Source organism: Argiope bruennichi, chromosome 7, assembly GCF_947563725.1.
Source record: "Argiope bruennichi chromosome 7, qqArgBrue1.1, whole genome shotgun sequence".
Lineage (NCBI taxonomy): Eukaryota > Metazoa > Arthropoda > Arachnida > Araneae > Araneidae > Argiope > Argiope bruennichi.
The window spans coordinates 57,354,603-57,382,083 of record NC_079157.1 but is presented as its reverse complement, the minus strand read 5'-3'; the positions used below and the strand labels follow the sequence as shown (position 1 = coordinate 57,382,083).

Here is a 27,481-nt window from a genome sequence, read left to right as displayed (position 1 = left end):
AAATAATCGCTATTGCCATTGATAAAGTTAGCCTCAAATTAGATAATTCTGTTTCTTTAATTAAAGTTATTTTAAATTTAATTCAAGCTAAAATAATAAGATAATGCTAGGGTCCGAAGGTCAAGTTATAAATCTTTGAATTCAATTGTGATAACATACTTTATTTGTACGTCCCTGCAATTGTTTTTAAACAAGTTTTTATTGCTTTTCTAATTGCATGCATCATAGAGGTTTTACGTGTAAAAGCGCATGCGATAGATTTAAATGTGAGAAAAGAATTAATTTAAATACTTACAAATAGATGGCGCAGTTAGCGCCATTTTCAGATATCAAACTAATACATCTCACATTACAAAAAAAAAATGGGAATTTTAAATTAAAGTAAATAAATATGACAAAACCTATATAACCACAAATAAATGAGCTTGTTAAGTTTTATTGGAAGATATGATATTCTAACTCAAAATAATGGTAGATCGCAATGACTAAAACGCAACTTAATTCAACTGTTAGGTTACATTTTATCAAAATTTTCAATTATATGATGTAAATCGAATTTTCTCGACTTTCTACTATACATTCCAAAGATCAAGAGGCTTTGAAGCCAATTCTGAACCACTGTAGAGAGCGTATAATATTAAAAAATCCGAACTGTACTGAAACTTCTCTCGTGTGCTCACGTTGACACAGGTAGAGAGAATGCAATTTTTACCAATCGATTAGTCCCCCGGGAGGGGCACCTCGAAATGAGGATGAGATGCTTCCGGCATGGTGGTTGGATCTCGCCATCCCGGAGGGTACACTAATAGGTGGGGGATCTGGCTCCTCCCATCGATGACGGGACGTACTTCCTTCGGAGAGGGTTGTATCGTGGCCGGTGACGGCCCTTAGGACTCAACCACAGTTCCCGCCAATGTTGCTGTTGCGGCGGTTCGGTCATTCAGTTTTATGGTTTAAATCCGTGTGCCTTCGGGCGGGTCGGAGAGTTAGATGGTTGACTTTACCAATCGATTAATTTTTTAAAACGATTCAGCAATTCGAGAAATGAACTGATACAGTTGCAATAATACTTACGGTTTAGATGCATGTTTCCATGCAAAAACATGACACATAATCATCAGGATTTTAAAACCTTGTAATTTGTTGCGGTGCAATTAACCCAAACCAGTGGTATTTTCTTCTATCTTTTAAACATTGGTGATACTAGTACCAAGGTTTTTATACCCAGCAACGTTCAGGACTCAATTGCCGATATGTGTAAAGTAAATATTTCATGTCTGTGGTGAAATAAAAAAAAATGCCAATAGAAAGAAAATTTTGAAATTTTCTTCTGAAAGAAAATTTTCCTTAATAGATTTTTTAGTCTGAAGGAGGATAAGTCATCCCTAGACAAAGGGAGCCACAACCCTCCAGATCTAAACCAAATAATAATGAGAAAAAAAAATGGTATTTAATATTCTTTAAATGTAGGTGAATATAAATTCAGCAATTAAAACAATGAAAAGTATTGTTGTAAAATATACTTAAATACATTAAAAATTATCAAAAATAGAAAAAAATAAAATTAATATTATCTAAGATCTTATTATTTAAAATTCAAAGCAGCACAAAAATGTTTTCTATAATACGCTATTGAGAAAAAAAACTTTAATTTTGATTAATTTTTAATGGAATTAAATATCTAAATATAATTAGGGAACCTTTCTTAATCAACATTTAGTAACCAAGAAGCAGTTATGTAACAAATCTGTTAGTTCTTGATGCAATTGTCAACCCTGTAGAACGTTTTGAATACTTTTATTGTCAGGTATATTTATGTTGCTCGATGTATATTGCATATAAGATTTCCGGATAATACTCCAACTTATAAAAATTATAAAGAGAAATTCTCAGCGTCTTTAGATTGATCTTATTGTTACGTATCAAGCTGATTCTTTCATCATGGTAAAGCTTCTTTTCAAGTTTTAATCAAACTTTTCGTTCATACTCGAGTATTCTATAGTTATATACAAATGAAAAATGAATCAAATGTTCAGTAGCGGTAATTTTATTTTTGGCATAGTTATCCAATTGCTATCGAACAGCAAAAAGGCACATTTTTACTTTCTTGCATATGGAATTACAAAGAGGGAGATACCCTAGCTGGTTATATACAGTTTTTATCGCAAGATATTATTTGGACAGTTCTAAAAATGATATTCCCCCAATATTGAAATCTGTGCAGAATATTTAAAAATGGACTGGAATTGGTTTAATTCTGCTTTGAAAAGTCAAGACATAATTTAATGCAGAAATAAAACCAAAAGTTTAATTTATGCAGTAAACTTAAAATATTTAAATCTGTGGATATGATATTCACTTTCATAATAACATTCTATTCAAAAAATAAATTGATTCAAATATCAAGAGGAAAAATAAATAATAAAATCTGCAGTTGAAAAAAAATGAAAATGAAACAGAATTTTATGTTATAGAAGACGAATTTATTCGGTAGCATAGACATTCCCATTACAGGAATAGGCATTAAATAGGATAAGATATCAACTGGAGTAACAATTTACTTATGGACAGAGTGTCTTCACTCTTTGAAAGCTCAAAACTATAATAAACTACATTTTTTTGGTGTATTCAGCACCATATCTGAAAACATAGCAAGACATAAACAATAAAAGTGGTGCTTACTGCTATGTTAGACATCTGGGCTTCTTAATGTAGGACAACATATTTAAATATTCCCAAGAAGTTGTTTTACTTATTGTCTTATCTCATGTAATGCCACCAATAGTAAACCATCTGGAGGTTTCAGTTGCTATTAGTGTTACCAGTAAATTCTATTTAGTTAAAAAAAAAATCCAATTTCATTTCCATCCATTTGGAACAAATATTAATTTCCCATCCTCTGCATTTGAGAAATATTGTTTTTGTTTGCAGTTACGAACTTCTGAAACCTCTTGAAAACCCATCTACTTTTTAGAATACAAATACGGACACTTAATCGAAATTTGTCATCATCATGCTCTTACCTGCAGTGCACCACGACAGGACCAGTACTTGGGTAGCGCATCATGTACACTTGAACCCTCCGGCGAAACTCCAGCAGTGCACTGGGAAAAGGGCAAGTGTGCGACGGCCAGTTGGTGTAATGCAGTTGAACGATTTCGCGCTCTTCATCTGCCTGTGAAATCAAAATTAAAAGAGAAAAATTAATCGTGCTGTTAAAATACCATAAATACCTGAATGTTAATTTAGAGTCTTCGTTCATAGTCAATTATTAGAATAATCAATGGAGGCTGGTCTATTGAAGATGCAGAACTGTAGCACACCTTTCAGTTTTTCAGAAAAAAACCTTTTTTTTTGCAACACCGATTGATTTTTCCGGTATTTGTTTATTTTTACGGCCTCCAGTTTACTTGTCAATTTTCATACTACGTCAAGTTCAACAAGCTCCAATATAATAAGATACCAAGATTTCGTCAAGATGGTTGTATTTTTATTTACTTAGTGATTGCATTGCATTTTATTGGCGATTTTCTGATAACGCCAAGATTGGCAGTATTGCGTTGGCTATGGTTTCCAGTTTTTAGCCATTTGTCATAGAGGCCGTAAAAATAAACGAATACTATATTCTTTATTAAAATTTCGAGCCTACTTGGGGCATCATGGCAAAATCTCGACTTCAAAAATGGAAATCGCATTATGAGACCAAATTCAACATAAGATTATTAATTATTATTAGTTATGTACATGTTAAACACATTGAAGGTCAAAATATCTAGTATTTTTGGGGCATAAAAGTTTGGAAAGAGCTTTAACAGCTCATATGTCGTCTTTATCATCTGTGATCCATTCAAATTAATGAATTCCGTCTCAAAAACTCCTTGTGTGTTTTAATATTGTGTAGTAGCTTTAATCTCACCAAATTAAATATTTATGCCATCGTACAGCTAACTATACTATTAAAACTATTAAAGCTATTCTATTAAAACCCAAGAAACTTAAAATCTGACACTGGATACAAGAAATTTGTCTTAATCTCATTGAAAAGGCACTTTAAAAAATATCCTTTACAATTTCTAACTGATGAGTTGCCACTGGAAAATTTATACTAGAATCCAAATCCCTGTATAAATAATGAAACATTACCTTTCTTATTTTGACAGTCCTGATGAAAAAATTCGCCAGCTGCTCTTCAGCCAATAAAGTTATCTCCAGATTCCCATATTCTTCTGGTTTATCCAGATCTGTGGGCCAATACTGCACACACATAACCTAGTAATATTAGAATGGAAATATTTTCATTAGAGATCTTGGAATCAGAATATTGATATGATTATAAGACATATCATACTCGATATGATTATATCAATTAATAAAATGAAGAACCATAAGATCTTTTTATAATAAATTTTTATATCATTTTTTTGAGTTTTGATGACGTCTTTTTCATTTTAGCATAATTATATTTGAAAATATTCACATTGTTTAACACTTATTTCTGATTTTGATTTCTTTAAATAAAGTAATAAAATATTATATAAATCTTCTTTTTTATCATTAGTCTTAGAGACTTATTGCTGCTTCAGAATAAACCAATTGAATCATTGAAAAAAGAAATATTTTACTACTTAATCATTGATTAGCAAGACATTAAGAAAATATTTTTCAGGAAATTACCAAAATTTGAAATTTAAACGCTTTTTTTTAAATTTCATGCCTTTCTCCGTGATTCAAAATTTTCAATGGCTATGTGAAAATATGAACTGTAATCATTCGTTAAAAGTATTTTGTCAGAATGAATAGATACTGCCTAGTACGTCTCTTCCCTTATCCAGCGGAAATTACATAATTCATTTACATTTGACAGTCATTTAGAGTTTCTGAAACTTTTTGAAATAATAGGTTGTTAACTATTCCTTAGAATAGAAGAGTTTAATTACTGTCGGAATACAGGAAATTAAAAGAACTTGCCTTCTAGTCTTAGCTTCAAATTCTTTGACAAGTCCGGTTTTGATATTTTAATTTAAACTAAGTGAAGATGAACTTTTCTTGATTTGAAATTATAATTTTATTAAATTATTTATGTTACAGTCAAATTCGTTAATTATTGTTGCTGAAGTTCTCAAGATTTTCCAATGACGGGAACTGTTTACTATTACTTGCGGAACTTTCATACACACAGACACACATACACGCACGCAGACAAACACACGCACGCACGCATAAAGAACCGAAATAAATTTCTTAAGGTATGTGACTGTGTTCCGGATGAATTTTTTTGAAAAAGTTCGGAAATAATTATATTTTTAAATATTTGTGTAAAAATATTTTTAAATACTCGCATAAAAAAGATTAAAAAACATTTATAAAACCAAAATATGCTAAGGTAGCAAATTTTTAAAAAAAATGGAAAAAGGGGCATTATTTTTGGCTAAAAAGAGGTATAAAGCAAATTCTACTGGAGTAGAAGTTTATCAAATGTTTTTCTTAAAAAGTTGGAGATAGCTTAAGAAATATATTGTAACGAAACTTGTTCTCATCTGGTTCGGACTGAATGGCTTAGTGGTAGAATGTTATGAAATGAAAGCGACAGTTTGTAAGTTCGCATATGACTTCAGGTAGCTTGCTTCAAAACTGTTTTGTTATTGATTTACTTTCGGTTATTTCTCCTCTGTTCTAGAATGTTCTTATAACTTCTATATCTTTCTAAATCTGGAAGATTCGAGTCATTTTCGTCTTGAGAATAAAAACAGATGTAAGGTTTAATTCTTTGAATAATGTCTCGAGTGAGATTAGCCAGTGTTATCTTTGATTTTAGTTAACATGTGGTTTATCAAAGCGACAATATTATATAATTCTTGAACTACAAAATAAGTTACATTTCTATTCTTTCTTTAAATATTGGGTTTAAAACACTGAAAACCACTATAAAATATTTCCAAGTCAATAGATTACTTATTCTCTAATTCCGGAATTGCAGAACATATTGAGAAATTATTGCACCTAATTTTGAACTAAAATATACATTAGATTTCAATTTATGAGGTTTTTTTCATAAGAAAATTCTATCAAAGATTATAATTTGATTAAATTCACAATTTCATAATTTATTCATAATTTCGCAAAAAATCGACTTTTCAACGTAATCACCTATCCTAAGAATAAAAATAATAATGGTATTTTGACAACACTGCAGGTGTAATTTACACGCTATGCCTAATAAAATAAAAAATGACCTCAAATAAAGTTCTTCTCTTCCTTGATTACAGCTTTCATTCATCCATTCCTGTCAAAACCAGGTATTTTGGACCATCATTTATTATAATAAAATAAAAATAATTAGAAGGGGGGGGGGGAGAAGCACAAAACCCATAGAAACCAGCTGTTCCGTTTTTCTTAAGACCAAAAATCTCGAAGTAGAGGGAAATAATCGCTTCTACGCTTTCACTGTCCTCAAAATAGTTTTTCCAGAGAATCTTCAGATTACTGCCTTAGGTCCATCAGAAGCACTTTTCCGAGTTGAACTGGGTTATAAGGACAACCAGTAGTTAGAGCGTCTTTTCATGGAACGCGTATCAGAGAGTTTTCTTGTTAAAATAGAAAACTTCCTAAGAGCCTAGAGCTCTAATCAGGACATATATAGATTCCCTCCTTCACGTTTAATGGAAGGTAAAAGAAGCAGACTGGTTCTACTCAGTTATAGCAAAAATGAAGCAAAAAAATCCTCACACAAACAGCACTGGCACACGATTGCGGTTGCTGAAATATATTTTAAGACAGATGAATACAAAAATCAGTTCTCCGTTTTCAATTTATATAGATATGAATGGTCTTATCTTTAAAAATGATTCTTAAAGCATATTCAAAATTTTGGAATTCTCATCCATGGCCTCTTAGGTTTACTTTTAATTACTTCACTTATAAGGAGTAGACAGAAAGGAGGTCGCCATATGAGTTATTCAAACAAACATTTGAGGCTGGAATCTGTAAAAGTACTCTAAAGTATAAAAAATTATGAGTTTAATTTTTTTTTCTATTTTCGTAATTATTTTTCATATACAAACTATACAAAAAGAAAGTATTGCAATCATCAAAAAATTTCGTAATTATTTTTCGTATACAAATTATACAGAAAGAAAGTATTGCAATCGTCAAGAAATTTCGTAATTATTTTTCGTATACAAACTATACAGAAAGAAAGTATTGCAATCGTCAAAAAATTTCGTAATTATTTTTCACATACAAACTATACAGAAAGAAAGTATTGCAATCGTCAAAAAATTCGAACTGGAAATTTTAACGAATCTCCTCGTTTGAATCTCCACGAGCTCGAAAAGCGATCTTTTGAAATTATATCTGTCTGCTGCTCGGTCAATTTGTGAACACGTTAACTAAAAACTCTTTAAAAGCTAGACGGATGAAATTTGGTACATAGCTTCTAAATCATTCGTTTGTAGATTTCTATAAAATTATAAACAACATCTATTATGAAGAAGTCTATCTGTCCACTGTCCGAGTATAAGTGAACACGATAACTGCGAAACGAATATAACTAGGTGGATGAAATTTAGCACATAAATTTAACATCTAAAGTGTAGATATATATCAAATTTGAAAGCATATATGTCCAGCGGTTGATCTTCTTTTGCTTTGTAGTTTCACAAGCATATAAAGGCGATAATTCAAAACAAAAACAATGGTTTAAATTTATGAAATTGTGTATTTAATTTGCGATTGTGTATTTTAGGTCTGTGTCAAATCTTAGTTTTAATCACTCAGAAAACAGGTATCCAAAATACACATTTAGTTTTCAGGTACTTGTGTATTAACAGTATGTGAGCGAATAATCGCCAAAAAATCATCAAAAAAAATCACTGTCTAATAGGTTCTTTCATAACTATTGTTCACCAGGTGCATAGGTTAATAAAACACAGTAAATGCACGTATACGTATATTGTATTTATTGGAGAGTATGCGCGAAAGTTTCGAAGAGACCACTATCGCTGACTTTGTTGTTTTCTCAAAATAACTTCTCTCTTCAGTGATTTTTTTCGTCACCTTAAAGTTAAAAATATTCACTGATCTAGTTTTCAATGCAGTACTATTTTGTATTTGTTTCGCAGTTTATAATTTGTTTAAATTCTAATCGCAGTTTTTTGCATATAATAATAATGATATATGTAAAAGAACATTTCTCGTTTTTACTTCCTTTCCTTACTTTGAAATGCTAAATTAGATTAATGTAGACCACAGATTTTTGTAATTAGTTTTCTTTAAGATAACTAATGATAATTAATAACTAATGATAACTGAGATAACTAATGATAACTGAGATAACTAATGATAATTAATAACTAATGATAACTAAGATAACTAATGATAATTAATAACTAATGATAACTAAGATAACTAATGATAACTAAGATAACTAATGATAATTAATAACTAATGATAACTAAGATAACTAATGATAATTAATAACTAATGATAACTAATGATAACTGACTAATGATAACTAAGATAACTAATGATAACTGACTAATGATAATTAATAACTAATGATAACTAAGACAACTAATGATAACTAAGACAACTAATGATAACTAATGATAATTTATAACTAATGATAAATAATGATAATTAATAATTAATGATAAATAATGATAATTAATAACTAATGATAACTAAGATAATTAATGATAATTCTTTAAGATAATAAAATTTTACGCAACTTTGGTTAAGTTGCGTAAAATTTTCCGCGTTGGAAAGTTTTAGAAATTTAATGTGTGATATATATATTTAAGCCAGTGCTTTAGCTTCATTAAATATATTTTATTATGATCTTTTTACTTTTGAAGCGATTGTATTAGCGTTTTGTTTTCTCTTTACTTTAAATTTTGAATAAACCAAGTTTACTAAAACTGACTTTTCTTCGTGGAAGTATTTAACTTGTCTGTGTGGCAACGCACATGGAAATAAACAAAATAAAAATATGTGCTTTCTCATTCTTGTAATATGCAATGCAACAATTTAATATAGAATATTTAATATAAAATTGTGTTTACAATATACAGAGTGTCCGAAAAGTATTTTCACGTTTAAAAAAATCTTTTTAAAATTAAATGATAAAAAATATACCTGCGTTTAATCAATAAATAAAATACCAGAACTGTAGTAATATATTGAATACTTATTAGCATCAAGCTATAGACAAAGGAGTTAAATTCTATATTTAATTTGTATTGATACTGGGTTTTTCTACAGATAGAGGAAATTGAAAAAGATAAAATGGACTATGTATCTACCTGTTTGTCAAGAAAGTAATTCGTAGAATCTAAATTCATTCAATACATGACAGCTGGAATGACATGTTTTTTGCGCAGATGCATTGCAAAGTATGAGCTGGACAATAATGGATTGCAGAGTTTGCCAATGGTAACTTCTATTTCTAAAGGTTAATAATTGTTTCATCTTTTATTTCCTTGTCAATACTTGAATATAATTCTTTTATTGTAAATAATAATGCTTATATAGATTTAGCTTAACCAACTGGTCATTTCAATCCTTAATAAAAGTCACGAAAACTAAATTCAATATTGATATCATGATTCTCATTTCAATGCGAATGTTTATGGAACACACGGAACAAAATATTTGATATTTATTCCATAACGCAGGTATAGCATGAATTTCGGAATTTTTCCTTCTTCCTTTCTATTAATTATCATGATCGTAAATAATTCTTTCGTAAACATATTATCATAATCCGTACACCTTAAAATTTCATTTTGTAATACTCTACTTCTATACTATAATGAAATTATCAACAATAATAAGGGCTAATTCTACAATTAACTCCTTTAAATCTTTTTTTCCTTTATCAAGATATACCATTTTAAAAGTACATTAAAATACAATTCAAATGCATACTATAAAAACAAAATTACGAGTCAAGTGAAAGCACTTTTATTCAGAATGACTTATATGAATTTTATTTATATGACTTACTGTTAAATTTAACAAAATTTGCTATTCTTTAAGATTTCCTTCAAACTTTTGTCGTGCTTCGAGTTAGGTGTCATATTCACAGGGGCTTTTAAAAAGAATAACTTTAGTAGATGCTTTCCACCTTTGGCGACTAGTCGGTTCGCCAGTATTAATACTCGCTAAAATGTTCAATTAATATTTTATGTAAATTTGTCTCATAATAGGTATTTCAGCAAAATATTTTTTAAGCTTTAAATTTTGATAGTCATATAATTTATTTATAGTATTTTGTAAGCCTTTCGCTCTTCTGTTGTACTACAAATTTCTCTAATTTTTTGTCTGCACCCATAAAATTTCAATTTAATATTAAAGTGGAAATGAAAACTAAAGAACTCGGGCATGAATTTTCGCCAATCTTTGCCAAATCATGCCAAATGGTTCGAAATTCGTTAAATATTAACAAAAGAATACAGTTAAACTACCATATTTGGCAATTTGTCATCTATAAAAATTCCAGTTTAGCAATCATGCTATATTCTTTAGCTTTATCTATTAAAAATACTTTTTTCATAAATCGTTCGTAAATGTATATATACAAAGTATTTACAAAATTTTCCTTCTAGATAGTTTACAAATTATCAATACTATTGAGTTCAATGTAAAAGACATAGGATATATAGCAATCAAAGCTGTTATTCCTTGACTGCAAAAGGCCATAGTCATTGTATGTCACATTAAAACAACGTCATTGTGCAGTTTTCGCATTTCATTTTGCCGCCGAACATATTTCCAATATAACAATTAGGAAAATTTTAATACGTGTACTTGAGTTAAATCCCATCAGAACTCGAGTGTACATCTGACTTCGGGTTTATTTGTTACAAAGATACTATTCGCAGCTCTATATTATTTGCGGACAAGAGAAGCAACTTGCACGCAAATAACTTTAGAAATAAAACTGAAGGTAACATTTTTATTCAGCGTGAATGGCAACATACATTTTACAAAAATATACTCGCAAATATGGTCTTTATGTATAATATTTTAAGAGAATGAAGAAAAGAAAGCATGGATTTGGGAAAACATATCTTCAAGTTTGTGGAATTCATCGAAAATTACTGCAATTTTGTTGCAAGGATGGTAAATTACAGTTTACCTCTTCATTGTATCTTTGAGTTACCGCAGCCGTAAACACACAGAGAACGGCAGAGATGCATAGAGTTATTTATTTATTTATTTTTGAGAATCAAAAAGGTCATTTTAAAATCTTCTTTATCAATCTATATCTAGCGGTCGAACATTTGACTATAGTCTATGTCTTTTCCATAACGTTATTTCTATAATTTTCAGTTCCACATATAAATGCAACCAAAAATATGATTATACAGAGATAAAAAGAAATGTAAAGAAGTTCAATTTCAAAAACATTTCGATTTTGATATTATTATGAGCTGAAATTCAATCTCAATTTTGCTGCGTCAACAAATTCAGAACTTATTTTTTGAATGTTTCTCATGTTTTATAGTAAAAGTTGTTGGATAATCATTCGATGGTCTCAAGTTTATACAGTTTCTTAGACTTTTTGTATAATTTCCATTAAAACTCCAGATCGTCGTTTAACAAAATTGCTTTCTTAAAAAATGATCGGTCAACAATTCTTTTTCTTGTATTTTCATTCTCTTATTGAAAAAATAACTAAATAAATAAAAAGTAATAAAAATAAAAATAAATAAATAAAAAATACTTTATTTTTTCCTTTATTCAATTAACCGATCGATTGATTAAGATTATTAATTAATTATTCACTTGTAGTCAGATCGTGCTGCTATATAGGCGACACGAAATTCTCTCCGGAGAAATTAAAGCGGAAATGCATGGAAAATGTATTACTTTGGTAACGCCAAATATCATAACAGTCCAGAAAGAATAAAAAGAATTTCGTATCTAATATTATGAATGCATTCCTTTAGAATTTCAAATTATTTCTTTGAGTTAGAAAAAAAACCCTATCTTTTAACTATATCTTTTTACTCTTTTCTTAGCAACTAAAACCATCTTTTTCAATGATTAGAAAGCTTTTTACAACAAATAATATTAAAATATGAGACACAAGATAATTCTTACCCTGATAAAATCAAAAACTTTCGTCAGCATAACAATGACATAGGATTCTTGCTCCCAAACCATTCTCCAAAAATCCGATATCGTAAATTCATTGGGTCCTAAAAGTGAGAAAAATTGAGTGTCAATCATAAATAATATATGAATTAAATATTGCAAATTTTAAAAGCATATAAGATTATTTCAACATATAAAGATTAGCAGCACCATCTGTTAAATATTTTCTCTGTCAGCACCACGTGTACCTTAAATATTTGAATATGCAAAAAAAAAAAAAAAAAAAAAAAATCTGATATATTAACTTGAGCTTTCTACATTTGCTACAATGTAAGCAGAAAGAACAATACAATTTTATTTTTAAACTATTGCCACAACCTATTTGCTAAAATAATACAACTTAAAGCAAACAAAATTTAGCATTATTTATTCAAAGAGAAAAGGTAAACTTCGCAGATTAATCCTTTCTAATGAAATCTATTCTGAAGTATTCAGCATAATACAATTCAACACTATTATGGCATTTGTTTATAATAATAAGGTTTTCGATAATACAGTAATTATTAAAATGCTTTCTTAACTTGCTGTTTACACAATAGTTTATTTATAAAATTACTTTTTATAAAAAAATCTAATGATAGTATACTATTTTCTAGAAATTTAATTAATTTCCTGAAATTCGGAGATTATTCAGATCAAATCATATTAAAAGGAGCCAAGTCAAAGTATTTTTCGCTGAATGAATTTTTATTGTACAAAATTAATTCATTCACAAAAAACCATTGCCAAGAGCATGAAGATAAAAAAAGAAAAGAAAAATTATAAAAAGCTCTAGTACGTCCGACTGTTTTCTTTTTACTTCTCGTATACGTAGTATAGAGAAAGTATAATAATCGTCAAAAAATTCGAACTTGAGAATTTGACGAATCTGCACGTTTGTGGGGGATTGGTATGAGCGGGAATAGAACCTGGGACCATGTGGTTCGCAGCCGAGTAACATGACCACAATGCAAAAGCAATTGCTCGTGTAGCGTAGCTGTTAACTGGCTTATAAGCGTTCACCACAGACTCTCCCTCCAGTGAGTCGAACGATATGGCTGTTGAGTGGTGATGCTTTAGCTGATCATTCTAATGTGCCTGTACCCATTTGAGTAGCGCCAAACGTTATGGCTAGCGTGTGTGGGTGAGTTGTTGCCGCGTCAAGTGAGTCTGACGACTTTGGGTTGCTGCGGCATTTTTGTGTTGCTGCGGTATTTTTGTGTTGCTGCGTCAAGTGAGTCTGACAATTTTGGTTTGCTATGGGTAAATGGCGCCGCAACAGCTGTACGAAGGATATAGGTTCATCGTCCGAGGTCAGCAATGTAGCGGGTTTGCGATGAGCGGGGATATAACCTGCGATCTTGTAGTTCGCAGCCGAGTAACATGACCACAATACAAAAGCAACTGCTCGTGTAGCGGAGTTGTTAACTGGCTTATAAGCTTTCACCACATGTTTTAGATCTCCCTGAGTTCGAAAAAGACATTTCTGGAAAATCTCCGATCTCCCGTCTGTCTGTCTATGACAAAGATAACTCAAAAACGAATTCAGCTAGACGACTGAAATTTGGTATACGGTCTTCACATTAAATTTGCAGATTTCTGTCCATAGGAAGTCCGTCTGTTCGACTGTAAGTTAACATGATAACTACAAATTGAAGAGAACTAAACATATAAGATTTGGTACACAGATTTAACATCTATAGTATAAACACCTGTCAAATTTTGTGCCAAATACAATTACAGGGTGACTGTCTGTCAGTCTGAAGTTTCAGAAATAAGTAACCGCGATAATTCAAAAACGCAATGATTTAAATATATCAAATTTGGTGTGAGAATTTGCTACTGCAATTGCAATTTTGGGTCAAATTTTTGTTTCAATCTAAATACAAAAAAATACAAATTCGATTTTCGACTCTATTCACTGCATGTCAGGTGAATAACCGAAAGACTCGCTAAGAATCCCAAGACAAATTCAGTAAAAATGCTAAATTCGGCCAAAAATTAATATTTATAATTATTGTACATTAGTGCCATGTAAAGCGTTCTCTGGCAAGGCAAATTTATGCGTGAAAGTTTTGGAGGGACCATTCCTGTTGGTTTCATTTTAATACAAGATTTACAGTGCAGCTTTACCAGTGCTTTTACTGAATCTGATGACATTGCATCGCAAGGATAGAATAAAACGCTCTGTTAATATGACTACAAACTAGATCAGTTTTGCCGATTTAATTTTTTTGTCGCATTTCGCAATGGAAGTATTTTAGTAACATTTTCCCTGCAGAATTCAGCATTAACTTGTGCTATTTCTTAGGAAATGACATTCTCTTAAATTAAAAGCTAAAACTAAAATCACAAAATAAAGAAGTTCAAAACGAGCCATTTTTTTTTTTTTCATTTTATACTATGAGTTGAATCAACAATAATCACTTTTCGATTATACACAACTAACCTAAAACAGTTTCTACTAGTTTAGAGTTTGTGGGCGTTATCATTATATTTCAAAATACAATTAGCCAGTTCCATTCCTGCAGTGAGTGAGTCATTGAAGATGGATGACAGTGAAGAGATGATTATCTGTAACCGCAATGGTAATTAAGTTCTCTAACAAACTAAGCCTCATGAATTACTGTTGGAGTTGATGTACGGCCTGGTGTAATGAATGTGAATGTATAGATTTATACGCATTTAAATGCATTGTAGCAATAAATGTCAGAACAGAATTGAAATGTTTTAAATAGTCTTAAAGTGTCTAAATTTCTGCTTTAAGGAATAATTGGATTTGGAAAGCATGAATCTTCAGACAAACTTGGAATTAAATTTTAAATTTTGCATTCGGTTTTCGGTGGTTTGTAACAGTTTAATAATAAATTTCTTAACAAAATAATTAAAATAAAGCAAATTTTAGAAATTTTTTCTTGCAGCAAAAATAACGGATTTGTCTTTAGATTTTTTTCGCAAAAGTATTAAAAATAGTTTTTGCAGACAAAGTTTAAATAAAATACTAAAACGTAGAGCATTTTTAGATGAATTATTTTATATATTTTTTAAATATTTAGTTTATTTTTATTATAATAAATATTGTAAAATTTCAAAACGAGTTGTTTATAAGGAATTGGTATTACAACGAAATGAATTTTTCCTTAGGAGGTAGAAATGTACAAAATTAGGATTTAATTAATCATTTTATAGATAATTAAGCTCTTAAAAACATCAAAACCATTTTTATCGAAAACACAAATGTATGCAAAATTTCAAAACTCTACAGAAAATGATGTAATAAAAATCAACCATAAACTTTTATTATTATGAGCATGAAACAGCTGAAGTTAAATAAAAGGATATTGTTATGGAAAAATCCATCTGGTGGATTGATGTAAATTCTAACCATTTCAGTAAAAGATATCGAACACGGGTAACAAATCATTGACGAAGTTTTCAGAAAAGAGTGCTTACAGAACTCAATAACACTCAAGCAGTAAATCTTTATTTAACAATGGTAATAGCACAAAGCGCTCAAGGAAAACTCGCTGAAGATCAAAACTCCAAAGACAGCTCATCAATTATTTATTTTCTCCACTAGACAACTACTACTCACTCTCATTCTATGCGCTCCACTTTTTATAGTTCCTATGACAATGCATTGAACATTCTAGAAGATTATAGTATTTTGGGTTCTAATTGACATATCACCACAATTCCATCATTTTCGCTGTTTTCTTTCGCATTTGTCGCCAAATATGTTAAATGGTAGTCAAGTTTGTCGCCAATGATGGTGGGTCATTAATACGATATCCATAATGCTATTTACACAACTCTCATGCACACCAGGAAACTAATTGCGCAGCAAAGCCTTATTAAATTCCTTAGTAACATAAAAATTCACATTTCGAAAATAAATATTAATATTGCTTACAGTAATTTATTAAAAACGGGAGACAGAATTTTGAAAGAATGTACGTTTTTCTTCATAATAATTATCTAGCGTAGTTATTAACCGTGGTCTTTTAATAATAACATACGAGGGGTGATCCAGAAAAAAAAGTTTACAAGCAGCAGTATTTGGAAAGTAGAAATTGTGGATGGGAATATTGTTACCCAGAGTGGAGATAGATGACACTAGTTGTCGTAGACCGGTCGTTCGAGCAGATAGTGTTAGTATTGAGACCCGAAACAGCGACAGTAATGGCAAGATGTCTAGAGAAGTGGTCTCGCACAGAAGTGTGAGCCGTGATACGATTTCTATAGGCCAAGAATGTGTCCCCATCGGATATTCACAGATTAATCGTTGAAGTTTACTGGGGGCGAAGCAATAAGTAAACAACAGGTGGCGAAATGGTGTCGTTCTTTTGAAGCGGGCAGAGAGATTGCTGGAAACGTGTAGGTAGGAGGTCTGGACCTATGCTCCATACAGCCCCGATTTGGCTCCCAGTGAATGCTTCCTTTTCCCGGCATTGAAGAAAACTTTATCCGAAACAAGGTTCATATCAGACGGTGATGTTTAAAAAGATGCCGAGAACTGGCTCAATAGTCGTGGACCAGTTTTTACCAAGACGGGTTAAACAAATTGGTCCAGCGGTGTGATAAATGCCTCAACAGGTTTGGTGATCATGTAGAGAAGTGACCGCCACATATGTCTCTTAATTACCATTTGCATCCTGTGTCTATTGTTAATAAAGCATTTTTCATTTGCCTTGTAAACTTTTTTTTTGGATCACCCCTCGTAAAATTATGAAAATTGAAAGGTAATTAATAATAATTAATACGCCATTTTTGATAATAGTTGATATACAAGACACCATTCTTTCAGTTCAGAGAACGAGATAACAATCGTTTTTGGCATTCTATAATCCACATTAAAAAAAAAATTATAATGCTATTTATATGTTTTAACTACTGAAAACTTCATTCGTCTCTCTGATTAAAACCGAAGTATGACACAGAACTACAAATGTAGTCACAAAATCATATACCATTGCATTTTTGGTTTATCACTTTTACGGGCTTGTGAAAATATAGATTAACAAAAGGTAAGTTCTTTAACAGATGCAGTTCTATACTAAATTTGTGCACCAAAATCTAGGTTACCGTTTTGTAATTATCGTGTTATATGAAAAAGAAAAAAAAAACTGTATGAACAGGCTTTCTTCTAATAGATTTCTTTCAAAATTTCATAGATATCCTACAAATTTAGTGTAAATACACGAATATCCATATATTAAATTTCATCCGTTTACTTCAAAACATTCTTAAGTTATCGCTGTCACAGACAGATAGAAGAACAAATATACAGACAATAATTATAATAATAACTATAAAAAATTAAATAAATATTACATAATTATAAAAAAATGTGTTGTTTGAACTCGGAATGATCTGAAACATAGAGAATCGTCAAAATTTTGAGTACACATTTTTTGACGATTACATAGTTTCTCTATGTATACGAGAAATTAACAATTGAAGTAAAGTTGATATAGAATTGCTCTTGCACTCTCTCAATGTTTGGATTTACATACGTAGTATTAATTCATAAAAAACGCTGGAATTTGAATCTATATTATTCATCCTTCCGATTCCGTAATAATTATGCTGTTAAGTTGTTTTGCACTCATTCTGTCTCTGCTTTAAAACAAAAAGAACTTAAAATATGTCTCTCTATCTCTATTAATAATAATGATGAGTGTGTATGTATGGTAGTGCTTTACGAACATGACCATTTGACCTAGAGGTATCAAACTTGACGCATACATAATTTTGAGAGCGAAATTTTGCAATTTGGAACTCTTTTTGATATTTTAATTAAAAGCTATTCGAAATTTTGGCCTTTTTCAACGATAATTTCCGCAAATATTACAGCTCAAAAATAATTTTTACAACATTTTAATGTTCAAAAAAATTCTTTTTTTCAATCTGACTATTTTTTATTTTTAATAATTCAAAAATCCATATATTTTATTGCTAAAAGTGAACCTTAATTTATTTTCATTATTGTGACTAATATTTTATCTTGATTTTTCTTTCCATTTTTGGTGATCAAAATATGAAGATTTACTTTTCCATATTAGGTAGGATTAAGTATTAAGCAATCTTTTAATAAAGTTTTTGAAATTTTATTTACTAACATTTAAGATTTAATTTCAAAATCGAGGAGTGCTGAAAATGTTTGAAATTTTTCAACATTGTTGCTCTTTTCAGTGATATAATTAAATGCATATACAAGTGATGTTTATTTCTTGTAAATGAGAACATATTTCTCAATTTGGCAATCGAAATTAGATGTTAATGTATTTTATTGAAATCAAAAATAAATGTTTATTTTTTTAGAAATGTTTATATTTTATTGAGTCTAAAAATGAGTATTGTATTTCAATATTATTGTATTGAAATATAATACAATACAAGACTATGTATAAATACTTTACTTTAATACTTATTTAACTTTATTATTAAATTTATATAACTTCATTATTAAATTTTACTTTAAATACTTATAAACAAACATTATGCATATTCTAATTAAATTGAAAATTAAAAAATATTTTGATGAGGAAGTTATTAAGAGCAGTTTACACAACATATTTAATTAAATTTTTTAACAACCATTATTCCGGACCTGTAATACTTCTCCGTAGTAATTAATGATTCGTAACTTAATATTAGTCGCCAAAGGCGGCTGGGTATTAAATAAAAATTTTAAGATTGATAAAATTTTAATAATTCAGATATTAGTTTTAATGTTCCGACTCTTATAAAATATTTATTAACCAGAGTAAATTATCGTGTAGGTGTTCTTTGTTAAATATGAGGAACATATAAAACTTTTGTTTTGTGAAAATTCTTATATCGATTGGAATTTAACAACTTGAACTTTTATTTTGCAGCTCATTATTTCCGAGTTCATTATCACAAACTACTTAAAAGACTAGATAAAAATAAACATTTGATATCATAAAATCCATTCAAGTTAAAACACTTACCCTGGGCAGCTATGTAAGCGTTGGGCTTCAAAATACTCTGAAATAAAGAAAAGAAAAATACAAGAATTAAGCAGAACTTATTTGGCAATAAAAAACTTTAAGCGTCTTCGGAAGAGTGCCACATAATCGATTCGTTTCGTGAGATGTTACCAAACACAAGCAAATCGATGGTGCAAAGCGTAATCGATATCAAGTCTCAGACGACAATTCTAGTTATTTTTCGGATAACAAGAGACATCCAATAGAAAAGAATAAACCTCAGAGGAGACTTTCCGGGTTTTTCTTTCTGATTAAAATAACTGGATTTTTATTTCTTCCACTTCTTACCGAACTTCGTAGTTTCGGATTATTTAAGAGATCGCTTTTATTCAAATAAAGTTGGTCTGGAATTTCAGTTCGTAAGCTCTAGTTGCGGCCGTAGATTTCAAGTTTAAGCCCGGGACGGAGAATAAATATTTTAATAGTCTTTTTTTTATTTTGGTTTCGCTCCATTTTGTGTCAGCTGTTGGGAAATTTTTATGCGAAATTTAAAGAGGATAAGGTTTTGCTTTTTAGTATAAATTGGGAGAACTTTAGTTTGAAAGGTTCATACATATTCAATGCATAGGCGTTGTACAAAACTTTTCTCGGCTTAAGTTTTGTGTTTTATTTTTATTATATTTCATTAAGTAACTAGGATTTCCATGGAAGAGATTTATGTTGGAAACTTTTTGTTGTTGTTGTTATCCGTTCGAAGAGAAATAGAACTCCTTTTGAATTGCGACTATAACGATAAAATTTACAAATCTAATAAATGAATGCATTAGTAGATGGAATTTTCTTTAAGACTAATGCAATGCAAAAAGGAAAATAGATGTTATATTGAATTTAGCTATCGTGAAACACAATTTGTTTTTCGAGTCTTTTTAGCGATTTACAAATCAGAAAATATTCATAGAATACGTTACAATAACGAAACGTTAACGTTAATAACGAAAATTGAAACTGTATTCATGAATTTATTAAAGGGTACTGTTACAGGAAATTTCAAAAGTTTAATTAAACTCGCAAATAAAAGTGCTCTTACTTTATTTTTGAAGATGTCTCAATAAAACTTGTAGAATACGTAAATGCTTTAAAAGAATGAGATTTTTGAAGTTAGTGAAAAATTAAAACAGAATGTCCTGTTGCGTTTGCGTTTATTATATTTTTGTCATCTTTTTTAATTACTCCTGGAAAAATATTATCTTTATTAAAGTTTCAAGAATTTAAACTATTTTTCATGTCAAGTACATTATATGTGAAATATTTTAGGAATGCTAAAATATTTAATAGTTTATTTTATTTCTATTTGTTGCCTAAATAGTAATACACCGTTTTCTTTATTACTACCAAATATATGAGAAAACTTTTTGATGAAATATTTATTGTGCAAGCATTCTACAAGCCAGATCTTTAGACCTAGAGTATCTAATTTCGTAGATAAAGTACATTCCCGAGTATCCGGTCTAATGCGGCGGAAGGGCAGACCGGATAGGCCGTAGTTCTATGAACTCCTTTCTTTGCATACCAATACAAGAAGGCAGAGTTTGTATAGCCAAACTCACAGTTTACAATACGTATTTTCTCACTTTTTTACTGAGCACTTAGTCTTCTATTATTCTCAAGTCACGTAGAATGTACAGGCTGCCGCAGTCCGATGAATCATAGAAGCAGTTATCAGTAACATATTGAGTTAAAATAGAAGGCTCTGTACTGGTAGTTTATATATTTTTATATACTGCACTACACGTTTCAAGAATTTTTTTAAGAAAAAGTAAGTTAAATAATATAAAATGCTCACATTTTAACATAAATTCTGTAAGGCTTAACTTAAACGAAGAAAACATATACAAAATATTAGCGTAAATCGTAAGCCTAATTCTTAAGAAAATTGACTGAAACTGATTCTATTTTTCACTGATAAATGATAACACAAATATAATCAAGAACAGCAGCAGCAATTGAAGTACTTTACACTCTGACGGAATAATGAACAACAAGTAGAACGCCGCTCTTTTCCTGTCACAATTGGTATTTTGCATGTAGGAGAATCGCAGCAGATGCCCGTTTCCAGTGCCTTGGCAATATTGCCAATGTAACGCCTTGTCTTCTTCATTTAATTACGATAAACGGAAACTAGGCCGGATAGTACGGAAGCCAGATAGTTGAGAACCGGATACTTGAGAGTGTATTTTATATACTTTATAGGCCGGAAATGTACCTCTCAGAACGATTTAAAAATTGTTTTTAGTTAGAATTTTTACTAATTAAAAATTAAGCGAATTTTTGACATCTTGCCTCAAAAAATTTCAATTCAAATAATCATCGTTTCAATGATACAAATTTTTGAAATATATTTTTCGATTTTTAATTAATTTTCATAGAATATTTTAAGCGTATAACAATCTTTCAAGGTACTCCTTAAATTTGCTCTACTTCAAAAAATTATTTCAAAAGAATATATAAAGAGACATTCTTCCTGTATAAAAAACTGATTCCAAAGTTAACCAAAAGGGTTTTTTATTCATCATAAATCTTGCGTAAGTTAGACTAGCAAAAAAAAAAAAAAAAAAGCTGAATTTAAAAGAATTCGTTATTTATTCTTGCCAACATGCTATCTTTACCAGATCGATCATTGGTGGTTATTTTATACAAAAATGGTGACTCTACAATTATTTCATTGCGAATGGTTCGCTTGGAAAAAGGACCGAAGGCACAAAAAGTTTCATTGAATAGGATATTTAATTTAGAACGATATTTTGTGGAAAAGGTGAATTTGGAAGATAGTTCAAGATGTGGCAGACCATTCTTGAGGGTGAAAAGCATCCACTTTGTAAAAAATGGAAAAATTGGGAGCCGTGTCATCAACAGGGAATAATAGTATTCTTAATGCTGGGAAAATACGGGGATTCAAAAATAATTGATTCAGCGCATTCTGTACAGAATCTTGGAACTGTAGCCATACGAGATCCAAACATTTCACCTCCAGCATTACCTTCATTACCAGCAGATACAGATGAAAGATAAACTTTGTAACCTGAGAGCTAGCACAAATGGTTTTTGACCCAAAATTGTTGCTGAATGCCAGGTGGACGGATTAAGCTTATTTTTCACTGATGTCAACATGTAAAGAAGTCGTATCTGAGGGACGTCAAACCCTCGTGAGTATCTGAACAAGCCATTTCATTCTCTAAAAGTGACGGTTTAGCGTGATTTCACTGCATCTTTCATTCTAGACCCTTTCGTTTTTAAAGAGCTTTGACCTGTATCCCCCTGGAAAACCCCTACAGTCATTGCAGTACGGTATATGATTACGTTGCGCCTGCATTGCAGACAAAGCAAACATTACGATCCGGAACATCCATGCATGAGGGTGATCCGGACTACTTAATAAGAAAATTAAGATATAATGAAATTGGAAATATGTATCGAATTTTCAACCAAATTGGTCAGAAAGAAGAGTCCAAAATACATTCTAGGTGCTTTTTTTCATACCACGCAGTTAAGTTATATTTACATCCCGTTTGGAAGCAAAAGAGGAGCATCGATGCACTTTGGGAAGGATCCCAGTAATTCTAACCTGTGTTCATATGACGAGGATGACACTTGAGTCTTCATTCCTTCACCTAATTTATGCACCATATTAGCGGAAGAATGCCTGTTTCCAATGAGAGTCTACTTATACTACAGTTCGTCGATGAAATCGGATTTCGAACCAAGAACCGTCAATCCCCAAATTTAGATTGCATAACCAACCTACTGAAGACTTGCTTTTACCTAATTATGCAATAAATAATGTAAAAAATTGACAGTCTTTAAGTAATTGATTGTTATAAACCCAGATGTGTTTAGTAATGAGATTTTAATGTGAGTTAGTTGCTTAAAGAATACAAAAAATATTAAATTTCATCTTATTACGACAGGAATATGTATTTTACTTTTCAAATATTTTTTTAAAGAATTATCGTTTGGAATAACTAAACCATTTTACAGATCATTAGATGAAATATCTATCATTTTTCAAATATATATCATATTACTGTTAATGATTTTTATCTTAATGGTAGAGGATATTCGATAAAGGACACATTAAATGTCACATTAAGGACATATCTGGAGATAAGTTGCGGTCTTCGCAAATGGTTTTTAAAAGCATCATCTTTCATTTCGTTTATTAAAGAATGTTTAACGGTGTAAAGAATTTTTTTTCGTTTATGCAACTTCATATATTTGTTTAAAAAAAATATAATGGTTTTTATCCAAAAAGAATTTATTATGCTTATGAAGTATTACATATGGTATGTAAAGTAATGAAATTTGTGTTTTAAAGAATTAAACTGAAACAGAGGCTTTAAATAATATTCATTGTAATATATTCTACATATTTTTAAAAATTATTAATTATTAAACATTCGGTTTCATAAAAAAAAGATTAATGAAAAAACATAATAATTTATCTTAATTACAAAAGAGGGACAATCAGCTTCAAAATGCTATAATAACAATGGAAAGAAGCAATTATGAGTTATTTTAATTTCTCTCGAATGTTTTTGATTCTATAATATAACTAGCATAATAATAATTAGTTTGACATTTCTGCAATCTCTAAATTTCATACTAATGGAATAAAAATATTAAAGAATATAACTCTATGTCTGCTATCAAATTGCACATTTTATGTTTGATACCTGAAAGAGTTTATTCTATTCCATTTGAATAGATGTATATTAGAATTATTTTCGTATATCCTCATACATAAAGAATTCAAATTCACTGTTAGATGCAGATTGAATATTTAATAGAATTCTCTGCATAACCATTTTGTTTTGAAAATTATTACGTATTTTAGCAACTAAGGATTTGATCGTAACAACACATTAAAAAGTAAAGAAACTGTAATAATTCTAAAAGTGAATTTAAAATCATTCTTTTAAAATATCTAAGGAGTTATTGCACTTTAAAAGCATCTTTAGAACAAACATCATGAATCTAGATGCAGAATCGCTTAAGTTTTGAGATTTTATCTCGTTAGAATAAAAGACCTGAATTGAAACTGAATAATCACAATCAAAATTGCACTTAGCTTTACATTTCAGGTTCCGAAATACATTTTTATAATGTTTCAAACATAAACACAATCACTTAATATACGAAATGTGTTTTTTGTAGTTGATTTATTCTTTTTTCAATCTCAAGTAAATTTAAACAAAAATACATCAGAAATTTTATTATAAATTGAACATTCTCTTCCTAAATAAATATCTTTCTCTTTTAAATTAATAAAAGTGCAGACGATTTTAATGTGAGAATATTAAACTTCTTTCTTTAATTATGAAAAGCGCAAACGACTTATTAAATCTTTTTCATTGGAAGATATTTTTATCATTAAAATATTCGTCTGCTTCTTTAATAGAATTGAAAAGACTTTCTGACTTTATAATTGCAAAACATCTTCAGCTGTTAATAATTTTTTTATTCTGGAAATACAATCTTTCCGAACTACTTTCAAGTCTTTTTATTTCCATCAGAAAAAAATGTTAAATTGAAATGACTAAGGAGGTTAGTTAAATAATAAGAAAATGGAGCATGACTTAATAAAATTCAAACACAATTTAATTATCTTCATGTACTTAATGGAAATATCAAATATTTCTTTTAAAAGTAAAACAGTTCATTCATCCTTATAATGAAAAGTAAAACGAAATATTGATATTTTTAATCAGATGATTGAGATTAGAAATTACTTACGTCTATATAAGAAGCATTTATGTAATCAGAATCAGGAATGCCGGGAAGAGGTTCTAGCACAACTCGATTGTAGTCAACTAAAAAACAAATTAATGCGTATGAATATGTATAATATAAAAACACATATTTAGCAAAGTTTAAAGTCTAGAGTAAAGAAATAAAATAGCTTACTATGTAATTGTATCAAGATGTTGGTTCATAATTGCAGAAAACATAGTTTTCTTTAAAAAAGCTTTGATTCTGTTTTTTGTTTTAAGAGACATATTTACTGCAATTCTTAATAATATAACAGTTGCCAATCTTTCATTAAAAATTATTTTTAATAATAATTAATGTTTCATTAGTGGAGATTTTAACTTCACCATACATATTTTGTTTGAAAATTAAATTCCTGCGCAAAAGTCAGGTTCGAATTCATTCCTTGATGCTACCTTGTTGCACATGATTTATCAGAATTCAAAACCGTACCGTTTGAGTAGATCTATAAATTTTTTCCCAATAATGCCATCAAGTTACTGAGGATTCAGAGTTCTTTTATTTTATGTCAATATACAGCACTGTTACGGAAATTCATCTTGTTTGTATACTGTGAAAAGAGTCCATGTCGGACAATGAACTGTTAAGCCTTATCCGATAAGAATACACAACTTGCAGATAAGAAAGAATAGCCGAGAGATAGAAAAAAAGCAGTTGTAAAAAATCCCAACACGAGCAGATAGAACACAAAAATAACTTTCAGAGAACAGCTAGCGAATTCGAACCAAATCATTATTCCAGAGTAAAAATTGAAGCTTATGTGCTTGCATCCATTTGTATAGTCTCTATAATAAGGAATAGAATTTTCTAGAAGGATATCATATATTGGCTTCTAATACAGATAGCTTCATAATTCTTGTGTTTTCTAGATCTTTAATTTTGTCACTTAAGCCGCCAAATTCGTCTCTAAATGAGTACCAAAATCGGGAGTCGTTGCTTTGATATCCATTTATAATCCATCAAAATATCTGTAAGTTTCTCTTCTTTTCTGTGAGAGGTTGTAATGAAAACAATATTATGAAGTTGTAATAGTATTCATATACTTGCCAACTTATCAAAGTTCAGGTGACTGTCATCTAAAAAGTATTATAAGATTTATAGTTGTAAAAGCACAAAGAAGGGGAAATTGTTTGCAAAATTTAACGACTGTGAAAAATTACTTAGATTTGAAACTTTCCACAGCGCAGCATTGGATATTTAGAATTATTATCTTGTTTTCTTTAAAAAAAAAATTGAATTTAATGTTACAGCTAGTATTAAATATTTTATTGTAATTTTCTTTTAAAAAAATCGGAAATTTGAGCAAAAATTCTTTGGCGAAACTAGTAGATTTATTAAAAATTTTAATTAGAATGTGTTTACAATTTAATTAATTTATTTACAATTTAAGATGACAAAGCCGAATTATAATTGCACAAACTCTCTACAAATAACACTTCAATGTTATAGAATAAATAAACTATATACAGAGAAACGGATAAAATATGCAAAAATATAATAATTGCCATTTTAAAAATTCGCAACTTAATGTGAAACGACCATTTCACTAGTCACTACTCAGCATATCACAGCTAAAATGCAATAGATTCATTTAAAAAGAATCTTGAACCATCCTGATGTCTTGAGCTAAAACGTGCTTAAAAATTATCTTTTGCTGTTAAATTCAATAAGTAATCGTCAGATTTTATAATAATTCTGTTAACTTTTCGAAATTATTTTTTATACAAAATCTCGCATCTTAAATACATATTTGTATCATAAATTGTAACATTTTTAAAAATAAATATTTCGAAAACTGATAAAAAGATATTTAGAATATTTGGGGGAAAATGAAAATGCTATCGCATTTTTCATTATCACTAAAACCAGAATTTATCGTCTGATTAATTTATAATATAAACTACCTGATGGCTCTAAATGTGCCAGAACTGCACGTTATATACGATAAAAAAAACAAATAATTTCTTCTATTTACTGAAAGAAATATTTACGGCATATTCAAAAAAGATAAATACATATTTACAATATTCATGGAATTTTATAACAGAATTTTTTAACGAAGAATTAGGACTCACAGGGTACCAATTTTTTGTAACTGTTTTTGATTTCGTTCGCTGCTTTGGATGCATGCCGTGTGCTGTGCGATTCTCCTTTAGATGACACCTGCAAAACAAAAAACAAAAAACAAATTATGTTTATCTTTATATTAAAATAAGAATTAAAAAAATTCATAAGCTCTTTGATGTAACTTTTAGAACAAGTTAAATTAATTGATCTGTTAATTTGCAGTTAAAATATTATTATTGCAGTGATTTTATATACGAAAAATAATGTTCTATACAGAGTTTCTATAAGGAACTTTGAATTTCATGAGTTATTTTTTACTTTCCGAAGACAAGGACTTATAAAAAATACATAAGCAAAAACAAGACAGAAAAAACATAAAATATGTGAATATTAACTTGAAATACATAAATATAAACATAATGTACGTCAGTGCCTTACAAGTTGTCTGACATTCCAAGTTATTATGGTTTCAAAGTCGCCTTGATGGAAGT

General features: G+C 29.6%; 1 protein-coding gene across 1 annotated transcript in view; it reads right to left on the bottom strand.

Moving 5' to 3' along the window:
• LOC129975749 (receptor-type tyrosine-protein phosphatase kappa-like) overlaps positions 1-27,481 on the bottom strand; it is a 242,981-nt gene that overhangs the window by 40,608 nt on the left and 174,892 nt on the right. Inside the window, exons 2-7 of the mRNA XM_056088941.1 lie at positions 26,999-27,086; positions 24,888-24,964; positions 19,119-19,155; positions 12,109-12,206; positions 4,144-4,269; positions 3,024-3,175 (exon numbers count right to left, since the gene is read on the bottom strand). Of these exons, the coding sequence (XP_055944916.1) occupies positions 3,024-3,175; positions 4,144-4,269; positions 12,109-12,206; positions 19,119-19,155; positions 24,888-24,964; positions 26,999-27,086 (578 nt within the window). The remainder of the gene's footprint in view (positions 1-3,023; positions 3,176-4,143; positions 4,270-12,108; positions 12,207-19,118; positions 19,156-24,887; positions 24,965-26,998; positions 27,087-27,481) is intronic.